Below are 12,838 nucleotides of genomic sequence, written 5' to 3' on the forward strand. Positions count from 1 at the left end.
AAACCTGGTTTGTATTAATATTGGGGCTGAAATTAAGAAGTAACCACAATTATGGTAATTTGAGGCTGAAATGTAGTAGTAGAACCTTTTTTTAAAACAGTATTGGATTAGATGTAAAACTGCTCAGTGAGAATATTGGAGCTGAAGTAAAAGTGTAGATATGGTTTGTATGAATGTTGAGGTTTGGTTACTGCGGTTGACATAATATCAGTAATCAGTAATATACAGGTTAGAGGTCAAAGTATAACATTAAAATAACTGGTTTGGGGTTCGTAGCTAATAGCTGGATATAGGTGCTTAGCTTAGATATTGTGGCTTAGATACATAGATATTGGGGCTAACATATGTAGATGTTGAGGTTTAGGTTAAAATATTTGGGGACTGAAGTATATATTCGGCCTGAGCTATATAGATACAGACGGAGGTATATAAATGTATATGTAGGGACTGGCATTTGTAGATACTGGGGCTGAAGTATATACAGTTCCGGAAAAAATTAAGAGACCACCTTTTTCTTTCCTTTCCAAAAAAGTCAAAAAGGAAGGTTTTGAGCGAGGGACAGAAGGGTTAAAATTAAGAGACCACTGCAAATTGAACGATTCTGTTCTTCACTCAAAACTTTCCATTTCAACTTTTTGGAAAAGGAAAGAAAAAGGTGCAGTGGTCTCTTAATTTTTTCCGGAGCTGTAGATTTTGGTAGTGACAAATGTTTGTTAACTTTACTATAGTTTATACACTGTGGCGTGTTTTCACAATCACAAGATTAAACCTAGTCTCATTAGTAGGACAAAAAAAATCTAGCTAAATTATAATTTGATAGTCGTGGAACAGGTTAAATCTGCCTCCGTTAAACTGGCCCTGTATGTTCTCATTAGTCACATTTGTGGCCAAGAATTAATTAAATATGAATTATATGATAGGGTTACTAGTGGCAACTCATTTAATAAATGAGTTATATCTCTCCTATTACATGGGCATTTGTTCACATAAAATCACAGTTTTATAGGAAATTAATGGAGTACAACAACTTATGGAAACTCCCTCTAGACAATTTGTCCAATAATCTTTTTGCCTTTTTGGGCTGTAGCTAACGAACTGGACACACCACCGTTTTCAGCCTAGTCTGCAAAACAGCTGGAAGTGTGGTATTAACAGAGACATATTCTAAAAAGTTTAACCTCTCTGTTTGATTCGGACACAATTGGCCTTGGGTGGATAATTGTCCTCTTACAGATTCTGAGATGCTTAACATTTCTAATTGATACAAGAGTGTAGCTGCAGAAACACCAAGAAAAAAAAAACAGAACCACATAGATACATTACCTACATAATAATCTACTGACCCAACGATTCCATGGAGCCATAACATAATTTTGTGTCAGAGGTTTAGTTAAGTACCACTTGAACATTTTACTGTGCCAGTAAAAAATGTAATATGGTAATCTTATGGTAATGCAGCGACTGACACTAGCCTTGATTAATCTTAAAACCACAAAGCTCTTATTGCTCGAGTGAGCACATGGATTTGTTTGGATCGTTGAATATACATGGGTATAGTATGTAGTATTTCTGCTGCTGTAGGTCCCTGAGCCTCCTCTTTAATCTACGAATGGAACCCACCAAATCCTCACTTTTGGGCCAACATTGAGTACTAAATACCAGGGAACATCTAGTCGTCATAATACCCCCCAAACAGAGTACAAAAGCAATGACAAAAACTGCAATTTAAAACACAGTCATTTAAAATGGCAGTATTTCTCAAGTGAAGTTGAAAAATGTTCATAGCAACCATGACAACTTCACTTGAAAAGCCCCACTAGTACTTTGATGTAAATGAAGAAATACAAATAATAATACAAAAATGTGTACCAATATTCTTTACGTATTTTCCACAGTAGATTAAAAATTCAGGCATTTAAATTTCATTTGAAATGCATTTCCCTTGTTTGTAAACAGTGTTGCTTTAACAGGCCATGTCTGGCATACAAATCTCCAGTCATCATTCTTTTTGCTGAGGGAGGCAGCTACGCTGACATTGCCTGGTTGCATTATAGTCATGAAAAACAAGGGGGCACAATCTATGACATGCTGTCTAAAATGATCTGAAACAACTTCAGATAATCCACAGTGAGCTAGAGAAACGCTCTTATAAGGCAGCATTATGCATTCAAATCAGAGGGCTCTCACACTAACCAAGGACGCTCAAACACTGATTCGCTTTATATTCAAATCAAGCACATTGTACGTGTTCCGTGTTATGGTTCCTGTGCGGGTTTTGAGACCAGCAGGATCACTTACCAGTCTTACAGATGGGACAGCACTGATCAGGTTCGTACTCTGGGTCCACACACTCTGTCTGAGGACAAGCTGAAACCGAGCACAGCACCTCTCCGCTCGCCTCACAGCGACACCTCTCGCAAGAAGACACCTGGAGACAGACAAGAAATTACTATTTAAAAACCTCTCACATGTAAGCAACTCAATCGTGCACAAGCACGCGCACACACACACGCGCGCACACACACGCGCGCACACACACAAACACACACGCACAAGCACTTATACACGCACACACCCGCACCTGCTTGGCCTACTTGCCAAAATAATGACATTGGAAATGGAACATTCAGCCAGCGAGCTGAGAACACAGGGAGGTCTGATCTGGCAGAACTTTATTGGAAATAAATACTTCATTTCAAGAAGACACAAGTCAGAGAAATGAACTTCGGCGCACAATCAACCGAAAGTAGGGAAATCAATGGGCTGATTGCGTGCTCAGTGGGAAAAATAAGATAGGTTCGTTACTTTGTGCACAACAAAGAACGATTTGTTTGTTTAATGGAGCTTTCCATGTCTGGAAGTATTGGAAAATAACACAGCCCCAAGACAGCATGAGGCAGCTTGAGTCGACAACACTCCATCAACCAAGTCACCCCCCTTGTGTGGAGATGATACCGCCTTAGGCTAGAAGTCTGAAGCTAATCGTGACCATGTGAATATTTCCTTTTAATCAGAGAGCATAGGTTAATCCGAACAGCATGGATCAAGCTGATGGCAGAGCTGCTCGAACTCCTACCCGGCACTCCACTACCCGGCCCTCCAAAAAACAGAGCGAGAGGCATTACTTACTGAACCACCACAGAACATAGCAATCAACCACAAGACAATGCTTGTTGCTTTGTTTCTGATCCCTTAGGCAAGCATCCACTGAGGATAGGAGCCGTTTACTTTAGCGGAAGTGGGTCTATTTCATAATCTCTCTCTTACATCTCTTTTTTGATTTCTCTCTCTTACATCTCTTTTTTGATTTCTCTCACATCTCGCTCTCATCTCTCTCTCACACACCTCTCTCACACCTCTCTCTCTCACACACACACACACACAAACACATCTCTCTCACACACATCTCTCTCTCTCTCCCCACAGACTTCCCCCAGGAGGGCGAGAAGCTGTGCCTCTCAATACTGAGCTGCTTGTATCACTCTGAGTTAGCGAAAATAATTCCCGTATTAGACCTACCCTCATGGTGTGACCCTCCAGTGCTAGCACAAAGGGAAGCATTAAACAGTCAAATAACCATTTTAAATCAAAGATAGAATAGAAAGCTGATGGAATAGTTAGGGAGGGAGCTTCTAAAAGAATCAAGAGATAAGCCCTTTTTCAATCCCCTGAGCTTGGCTTAAAATGTATAACTCCACCAAGACAAAGTGTATCAAGATTAGAAAGAACACATTTATATATACTGTATGTGTGTATATACAGCTCCGGAAAATCTTTTGAGGCCACTGCACCTTTTTCTTTCCTTTCCAAAAAAGTTGAAAAGGAATGTTTTGAGTGAGGAACAGAAGCGTTAAATTTGCAGTGGTCTCTTAATTTTAACCCTTCTGTTCCTCACTCAAAACCTTGCTTCTCCTGAGCTGTATATGTATGTGTGTGTACCCACCCACATACAGAAATACCCTTAATGCTAAACAGTAATATTCCATTTAATAACCCCAAGTAAAATTCAAGCTTTGTGTGTGAAAATTAAAGGCAGATATGCCACTATAAAACATGCATGGCTGTTTGTTTTCCTGCTGCTCTGATAAGTACCTCAGTATGGTTTTAACGATAAATCCAACTAGCAGTCTATCAACAGTTTCTTGTCTGCCTGAGTCAGAAACATTGGTAACAAGATCCCTTTAAACGGACCATCTAGATCAGGGTTGAGCAAACCAAGGCCTGGAAGCTGGATCCGGTCAGCAAGCTGATTCAAACTGGTCCGAGGTGGGTTTTAGTACAAAATAAAATGTAGTAAAATGTCCAGCCCAAGTTTTCCCAATCATGATCTAGATCAATGGTGTCTTGAATTTCTTAAGGTCATACATTTAGTTCATATAATATTTTTCTATACATTTATTTAAAGTGGAGATACGTTTTGAGTTAACTCTTTCAGTAGGGAGTTGGCTGTACCTGAAGCAAATTCATAGGTTGAAAGAATAACTGGACTCATAATATGGTCAAAATTCTATAAATAGTTATTATTACTTAAATGATTAGATGTATTTTAAAACAACTAAACCTTTTGCACCCCTCCATTAACTGCCACCTTAACGTGGGGTTTCAGTACCCGAGTGACCCTAGTAGCTATGTTGTCTGGGGCTATATGCCCCTGGTAGGGTCTCCCAAGGCAAACAGGTCCTAGGCGACGGGTCAGACTAAGAGCGGTTCAAAACCCCTTAATCATGAGAAAAATTTTGAGGTCTGTGATGTCGCCCGGTATGGCGCAGCCAGGGCCCCACCCTGGAGCCAGGCCCGGGGTTGGGGCTCGTACGCGAGCGCCTGGTGGCCGAGCCTTTCCCCATGGGGCCCGGGCTCAGCCCAAAGGAGCGACGTGGGGCCGCCTTCCCGTGGGCTCACCACCCACAGGAGGGACGATAAGGGGCCGGTGCAGAGAGGATCGGGCTGCAGTCGAAGGCAGGTGCCTAGACAACCCGATCCCTGGACACGGAAACAGAGCTCCCCAGCTCTGCCGCCATGTGTTGGAGTTTACCCCGGTGAACGAGAGGGTCGTTTCCCTGCGCCTACGGGTCGGGGGTAGGTCTCTCACTGTTGTTTGTGCCTACGGGCCGAACGGCAGTGCAGAGTACCCGACCTTCTTGGAGTCTCTGGGAGGGGTGCTGGAAAGTGCTCCGACTGGGGACTCTATCGTTCTACTGGGGGACTTCAACGCCCACGTGGGCAACGACTGACACCTGGAGGGGCATGATTGGGAGGAACGGCCCCCCTGATCTGAACCCGAGTGGTGTTCAGTTATTGGACTTCTGTGCTAGTCACAGTTTGTCCATAACGAACACCATGTTCAAGCATAAGGGTGTCCATTAGTGCACGTGGCACCAGGACACCCTAGGCCGCAGGTCGATGATCGACTTTGTTGTCGTTTCATCTGACCTGCGGCCGTATGTCTTGGACACTCAGGTGAAGAGAGGGGCGGAGCTGTCAACTGATCACCACCTGGTGGTGAGTTGGATCCAATGGCGGGGGAGGAAGCGGGACAGACTCAAGCGTACTTTAAGGGTCGGCTGGGAACGTCTGGCCGAGTCTCCTGTCAGAGAGATATTTAACTCCCACCTCCGGCAGAGCTTCGACTGGATCCCGAGGTAGGCTGGAGATATTGAGTCCGAGTGGACCATGTTCTCCACCGCCATTGTCGAAGCGGCCACTCAGAGCTGTGGCGGTAAGGTCTCCAGTGCCTGTCGAGGCGGCAATCCCCGAACCCGGTGGTGGACACCAGAAGTAAGGGATGCCGTCAAGCTGAAGAAGGAGTCCTATCAGGCCTGGTTGGCTTGTGGGACTCCTGAGGCAGCTGACGGGTACCGGCAGGCCAAGCGGACAGCAGCCCGGGTGGTTGTGGAGGCAAAAACTCGGGCCTGGGAGGAGTTTGGTGAGGCCATGGAGAAGGACTATCGGCTGGCCTCGAAGAGATTCTGGCAAACCGTCGGGCGCCTCAGGAGAGGGAAACAGTGCCCTACCAACGCTGTTTACAGTAGAGGTGGGAAGCTGTTGACCTCAACTGGGGATGTCGTCAGGCGGTGGAAGGAGTACTTCGAGGATCTCCTCAATCCCGTCATCACGTCTTCCATTGAGGAAGCAGAGGATGAGGGCTCAGAGGTGGACTCGTCCATCACCCGGGCTGAAGTCACAAAGGTAGTCAAGAAACTCCTCAGTGGCAAGGCACCGGGGGTGGATGAGATCCGCCCTGAGTACTTCAAGTCTCTGAATGTTGTGGGGCTGTCTTGGTTGACACACCTGTGCAACATCGCGTGGCGGTCGGGGACAGTGCCTCTTTTTAAGAAGGGGGACCAGAGGGTGTGTTCCAACTATAGGGGGATCACACTTCTCAGCCTCCCCGGGAAAGTCTATGCCAGGGTACTGGAGAGGAGAATACGGCCGATAGTAGAACCTCGGATTCAGGAGGAACAGTGTGGTTTTCGTCCGGGCCGTGGAACACTGGACCAGCTCTATACCCTCTACGGGGTTTTGGAGGGTTCATGGGAGTTTGCCCAACCAATCCACATGTGTTTTGTGGATTTGGAGAAGGCATTCGACTGTGTCCCTCGCGGCATCCTGAGGAGAGTGCTTCGGGAATATGGGGTCCTGGGCTGTCAGGTCCCTGTACGACCGAAGCAGGAGCTTGGTCCGCATTGCTGGCAGTAAGTCAGACTTGTTCCCAGTGCATGTTGGACTCCGGCAGGGCTGCCCTTTGTTGCCAGTTCTGTTCGTAATTTTTATGGACAGAATTTCTAGGCGCAGCCAGGGGCCGGAGGGTGTCAGGTTTGAGGACCACACGATTTCGTCTCTGCTCTTTGCGGATGATGTTGTCGTGTTGGCCCCTTCAAACCAGGACCTTCAGCATGCACTGGGACGGTTTGCAGCCGAGTGTGAAGCAGTGGGGATGAGAATCAGTACCTCCAAATCCGAGGCCATGGTCCTCAATCGGAAAAGGGTTGCTTGCCCACTTCAGGTTGGTGGAGAGTGCCTGCCTCAAGTGGAGGAGTTTAAGTATCTAGGGGTCTTGTTCACGAGTGAGGGAAGGATGGAACAGGAGATTGACAGACGGATCGGTGCAGCTTCTGCAGTAAAGCGGTCGATGTTTCGGTCTGTCGTGGTGAAGAAAGAGCTGAGCCGCAAGGCAAAGCTCTCGATTTACATGTCAATCTACGTTCCTACTCTCATCATGAGCTTTGGGTCATGACCGAAAGGACAAGATCCCGGATACAGGCGGCCGAAATGAGCTTTCTCCGCAGGGTGGCTGGGCGATCCCTTAGAGATAGGGTGAGAAGCTTGGTAACCCGGGATGAGCTCAGAGTAGAGCTGCTGCTCCTCCACATCGAGAGGGGTCAACTGAGGTGGCTTGGGCATCTGTTTCGGATGCCTCCAGAACGCCTTCCTGGGAAGGTGTTCCAGTCCCGTCCCACCGGGAGGAGACCCCAGGGAGGACCTAGAACACGCTGGAGGGACTATGTCTCCCGGCTGGCCTGGGAACGCCTCGGTGCCCCCCCGGAAAAACTGGAGGAAGTGTCTAGGGAGAGGGAAGTCTGGGCATCTCTGCTTAGACTGCTGCCCCCGCGACCCGGCCCCGGATAAGCGGATGATGATGATAAACCTTTTGCAAGCATTTTCCCAAAAGTGTTCAAACAAACACCTTACTCTTGAAGCACATCAAAAGAAAACCACCGCACCAAAAACCCCAGTTTTGTACTCCTCTGATGAACCTAGTCACTTCCTGGACAGTTGGGAGATCCTTGACCCTAGTAGTTGTTCATTCTATCAACACTTAATTTCAGGTATAACCTTTGAAAACATACAATTACAATACATTCCAATGTTAACCATAAACATGCTTTAATAGCAGAATAATAGAAGTCTTTCAAAGGAAGAAAAATACAAAAGTTACAAAACTATAAAAATCTAACAATAAACCCAAAAGTAATAAGCAATTAGAAAAAATATCTAAAACCACAATTTATGGGTCAAATCTCTACAGCATATTATGTCCTCCCAATGTAATATTCAGAGAATTCCCATTCATCCAATGTTGGATTCTACCAAATTGCTAAGGAAAGATCCCTTAGATACACATCTGAATGTTACAAAATAGATACATTCATGAATAAGTAATTGTTTGGGGTTTTAGCAATAACTTAAACATATTGTGAAAAACACAATCTTACTGTAAAAAGCAATTCTGCACAAGGATGACCTCTCCTCCCCCCAGATAAAGAACAATGTAAGCTCATTTGATATTTCAAATCCTTTACACAATCCTTTACAATCAAAATATTCTCCTTAGACTAACAAGCAGGTTGAGAGTGTCTTCATGCAACTGTTTGCCAATTCTATGAACAACAGACACCCTCACCCCCTGGGTTGACTTTGTGGTTTATTAATTCATGATTTCTGAAGAAAAAGAGCTGAATTATGAAGTATTGTGGAGACCTATGCCCCCAGTTTAAGTTTGCATGATACCGCAAAGCACAAAGAAATTAATGAATCCAACAAATCATGGAACAATTCTGAAATGATAGACTATGCAAATGTTAGAAAAACAATTTAAACAAAATTCATGCTTCGTTGATTTGGTTCACAAATAATTCCACATATTGAAGCAATAGATTGAATTGTGTGTAAGGCTGCCAATAAAATAAGTAAACTTACATTAAAATTTTATTTCAAGATCCATTCTGGAAAACATTATAGGCCTTCTTCTTTGCTTTCACAAACTGAGAAAGAACAATCGCTTATCTCACCTCTTAAAATATATTTTCAGGCACTTTATGCTTTATTGGACAGGAAAGTGGTGAAAGAGTTTTTGCTAAAAGAGCAGTTGGTTGGACATGAGAGCAAGCTGAAGCAATACATTTGTACCTGAGGCAGCAGCTTATAGACCACTAGACAACCCTAGACCACTTACCAGTCCCTTTATCCACCAAGAATATAATTATAGTTTCAAAACTATCCCTTTGCCTGTCATACATCCTTGAACCTTACAATGTCACCTCAGTACTTTTGACCTGACTGCCCGCCTCTCATCAATTAGTATTTAGAGTAAAAATTCGCATACCTATTTCGTATAATTCTATTTCTATGACCGGAACTGTGGCAGTAGCTGAATCTCATTTGATCAAACTTAAGTGGTTATGACTAAAGACCTCTGGATACAGACAATTTCACGCAGTATATTGAACACACTGCAATTGAATTGCACCCTTAAAGAATCTGCATTCAACAGCTTCTTTTGCCAGAAGCAGACTACCCCTGCATCACACTGCTGGCATGCCTCTGATGCTAAGCTGGGTTGGTCCAGGTCAATCCCTGGATTGGAGGCCAGAAGCTTCTGCAAATGGTTTTAGAGAGCCAGTTGAGGGAAACCTTTCCCTCTAGACTTAAAATCAAATCCCAATTCCTCATGGCAGTAATGTGGACACTGCTCCTAAGGGTGCCATCTTTCGGAAGAGACATTAAAATGGTGTGCTGACTCCATGATCACTATAGATTATTAACCCCATTGTCACAGATAAATTCCCTTGACAACATTTCCATCATGGTCACTGAATTTATATTACATATGTTCCTCCTCACCTCTTCACCCAGTGTTCAATAAAGTTGTATAAAACCCATTGCTGTAACTGTTTTAACAGCCTGTGTCCCACTAAAACTAGTCCTAGGCTTCATATATGGTTCAGATACGGTAGAGAGCAGCCTTCATTTTAACGTCCAGACATAAGTCTAGACCACCCCATATTTCCCCCAATCAGACACATCTATAGTATAATTGGTTCAGATTTAGTCAGGTAATGGATTTAATCAGATCATGATGTCAACACCCACAGATACAGTATTGAGTCCAGACCAGCCTATATTTTACTGAGACCTCTATAATTGATTCAGAATTGGTCCACTAATTCTCAAGACTCTGTTCAAAATCACCTACCCCTAGCCATGCCCAATTCCATTCTCTCACTCTTCTTTGTTTTATATTGAATGTTTTGTTTTACTTTTTGTTTATGTTTGTTTCTGTTTCTATTAATTTTGTACTGCATCTATGGGTCCCTGAAAAGCGCTATATAAATATAATATATTATTATTATTATTATTATTATTAATTTGAATGAATCATAGACATCCATGTTTCACAAATTTGGACACCCCAGTACCGTAGAGCGCAACAGTACACAGTAAAGAAATAAATAGTATGGTAGAGTACAGTTGGGGACAGAGTATATTGTTCGGTATCATATTTACCTGCACCAAACTGTACTGTACTACATTAAACAGAAATTACTAGTAAAAATATAGGCCTTTAAAGATTTTTAAAGAATTTCTAAACTCACCTTAAACTCTTGCAGCATTTTATAGACCTTCCCCCTGAACTCACAGTAGTTCTTCTTTTCTTTGCACTCGGGACAGCACTGGCTGGTGTCCACCCGGATGCAGCGAGGGTGAACTTTGGGACATTCGGGCTTGGCACACAGGGGTCCCTCGTCCGTACAGAGGCAAGGGCATGTGGAGGGCCCCGGTGTAAACTTCTCCCCAATTGCAAACACAAAGCCACTCTCGTCCATGCAGCCCTTACCCCTGTAATCTGGATAGGCGTACTCGTCGATAGTGTCGAGACTAAGGTTTGTTTCACTCGTGGGCCCGTCGTCTATTCGGCCCATGCCCCCCTCCCGTTCCTCCCACGATGTGCCTCGTTTCTGTGTGGTGGCATCTGGCCTGGATCTGTCGACAGAGGTTCTGTTGCCGGCTGCCCTCTTGGCCTCCAGGGCCAAGAAGCTGATCTCCTCTAGACGCTCCTGGGTGCTGTAGACAAGTCCCCCCTCCAAGGCCTGCTGCTTGTCCTCCCTGGCCTGGGTCAGGACACGCTCCAAGTGCTCTCGGCTCACTGACAAGTCCGCCACAGGGTTACACTGAGTGCCGGTCATGAGAAACCACACGGCAAAAAGGACTTCCGCTGTCATGGCAACAGAGTGTAGCATTACTCCCCACCACCTGCACGGTGGGATGACACCTTGGCTTCACATAACACACTTCACATCGCCAGTGTGAGCCAGTTCATCTGGAGAAGAAAAGAGAGGAAAAACAGAACTTGACAGAACTGTCACATTCAGTGAAATTATCTCCTGTCCAGGTCCAAAATGTGTGTGTACTATAGTCGGTTTCCCTGATTTTTATAACCCAAAAATGACAAGCCTTTAAACAGATATGTCTCTGTATTAGCCCCTGAAATGATTTCTTATCCCACTTATTCTCCCTTCCCCAATTTGGTCATATGGAACGGTCTACATGCTTGTCTCAATTAAACAACTTCCAAAAGGTCAGGAGGTTTTTCGACATTGCAGCAAATTTCCTCACAAGCACCAGTAGTGAAGCTTTTCTGCTCCTTTTCCACACCAGTTTTCCAACCAGGAAGTCACAAGGGTCATTCATATAAGTAAATCCCTTCTGTCTCCCTGCTCCCCATGCGTTGCAGTTCAACTCGTATCCTCGTAGCACCTATGCCACGCTCCAGCTAACGGCAATGTCAAGGCTAGAACCTGAACTTTGGTGGTAAGCTTGGTGCAGGATTGTTTTCTCATTGCAATCTCTGATCTTAACACCTCCAATGACTTGAAGTACATCTTAGCAACATGGGCTAAGTGTATTCACATGGACGGTGTCAGGAAATCAATTGTCGTTCTTAAACTAAGGCTTGAATCAAATGCTCCCAGCAGCGATAGATTGGGAAGAACATAGTACAAAATAATATAAAAAATAATCTTACAATCAGAACAAAGGAAAAATAATCAATGGATCCTTGTTCAAATAAATCAGACAACAATGTACAGGGAGAATTGATTAGAAAAGATCTCGTGATTTTCATCAGGAAAAGGTACATTAACTGAAGATGGAAGAAAATTAGGACCACTTCATATCAGTGAGCAGTATAAAAAAAAATATCTATGCAATTATGTGTTCCATCACACTGGATAAGATCAGCTGGATATTTTATTATGCCTAGTGAAGGTCTTCACTTTTTGCTGCCACAAAATGAAAGGAAAATGTATTTTTCTATTGCCAAAGAACAAAGTCTAATACCAAACGTAATCCGAATGTCTATTAGCCAACAAGTAATCTACAGTTCAGTTTAAAAAAAATGGTCAGCTAACTTTAGCCACAGCTAGATAAAAATCTATAAAAATAAAATGCAGCATTGTAACTATTTTGGAAAACATGATTATGTTTTGTATGACCACATAAGCAGCTCTGTTACATAAAATTTGGTTCATACTGGTTTAGAAAATAGTTTCATTGTAATGATTGCGGTGTAGTGTTGCGGAGAAAGGAACCAGGTGCAGGCAGGAGTAGTCGGTGTAGCTCTTTTTAATTAGATGAAACAAACACCGAGCACAAAAACACAACGAAAGAAAAGGGCTGACTAACGCAAAAAAACGAAAGCAGGCAACGGTACAAAGTACTTACATATAACGGCAACATACACGACATCCAAACACGACAATGATCCACAATGTGGGGAGCAGAGGGGAAACATTTAAACACATACAAATGATATCAATTGGGACCTGGTGTGAAAGATTGAAAACATGTGACAGCGTTTGTGAGTGATGGGAAACTGAAGACGGGCCAAGACGAACCCGAGCCTAAGGGAGGGGGGGCAAGGCAGCGCAGAACTCCCACCAGCACAAACCCGCCGATGGGGCGGAACAGCTGAGACTAACCAGGGCGGCGGAGCCGGTGGAGGACCAGGAGCCGGCGGAGGGTCAGGAGCCGGGAGAGCCATATGAGGGTCGGTAGCCGA

At 44.2% G+C, this 12,838-nt stretch overlaps 1 protein-coding gene across 3 annotated transcripts in view; it reads right to left on the reverse strand.

Moving 5' to 3' along the window:
- Window positions 1–12,838, reverse strand: part of vwc2 (von Willebrand factor C domain containing 2) — a 40,119-nt gene that overhangs the window by 15,473 nt on the left and 11,808 nt on the right. For 2 of the 3 annotated variants that reach the window (XM_010898082.3, XM_020047196.2), the window contains exons 2-3: window positions 10,374–11,098; window positions 2,299–2,428 (exon numbers count right to left, since the gene is read on the reverse strand). In XM_010898082.3, the coding sequence (XP_010896384.1) occupies window positions 2,299–2,428; window positions 10,374–11,018 (775 nt within the window). In that variant the 5' untranslated portion in view covers window positions 11,019–11,098. Of the gene's footprint in view, window positions 1–2,298; window positions 2,429–10,373; window positions 11,099–12,758; window positions 12,815–12,838 lie in introns of those variants that run through there. The other variant, XM_034292598.1, reaches the window with a different exon arrangement.

Source organism: Esox lucius, chromosome 6, assembly GCF_011004845.1.
Source record: "Esox lucius isolate fEsoLuc1 chromosome 6, fEsoLuc1.pri, whole genome shotgun sequence".
Lineage (NCBI taxonomy): Eukaryota > Metazoa > Chordata > Actinopteri > Esociformes > Esocidae > Esox > Esox lucius.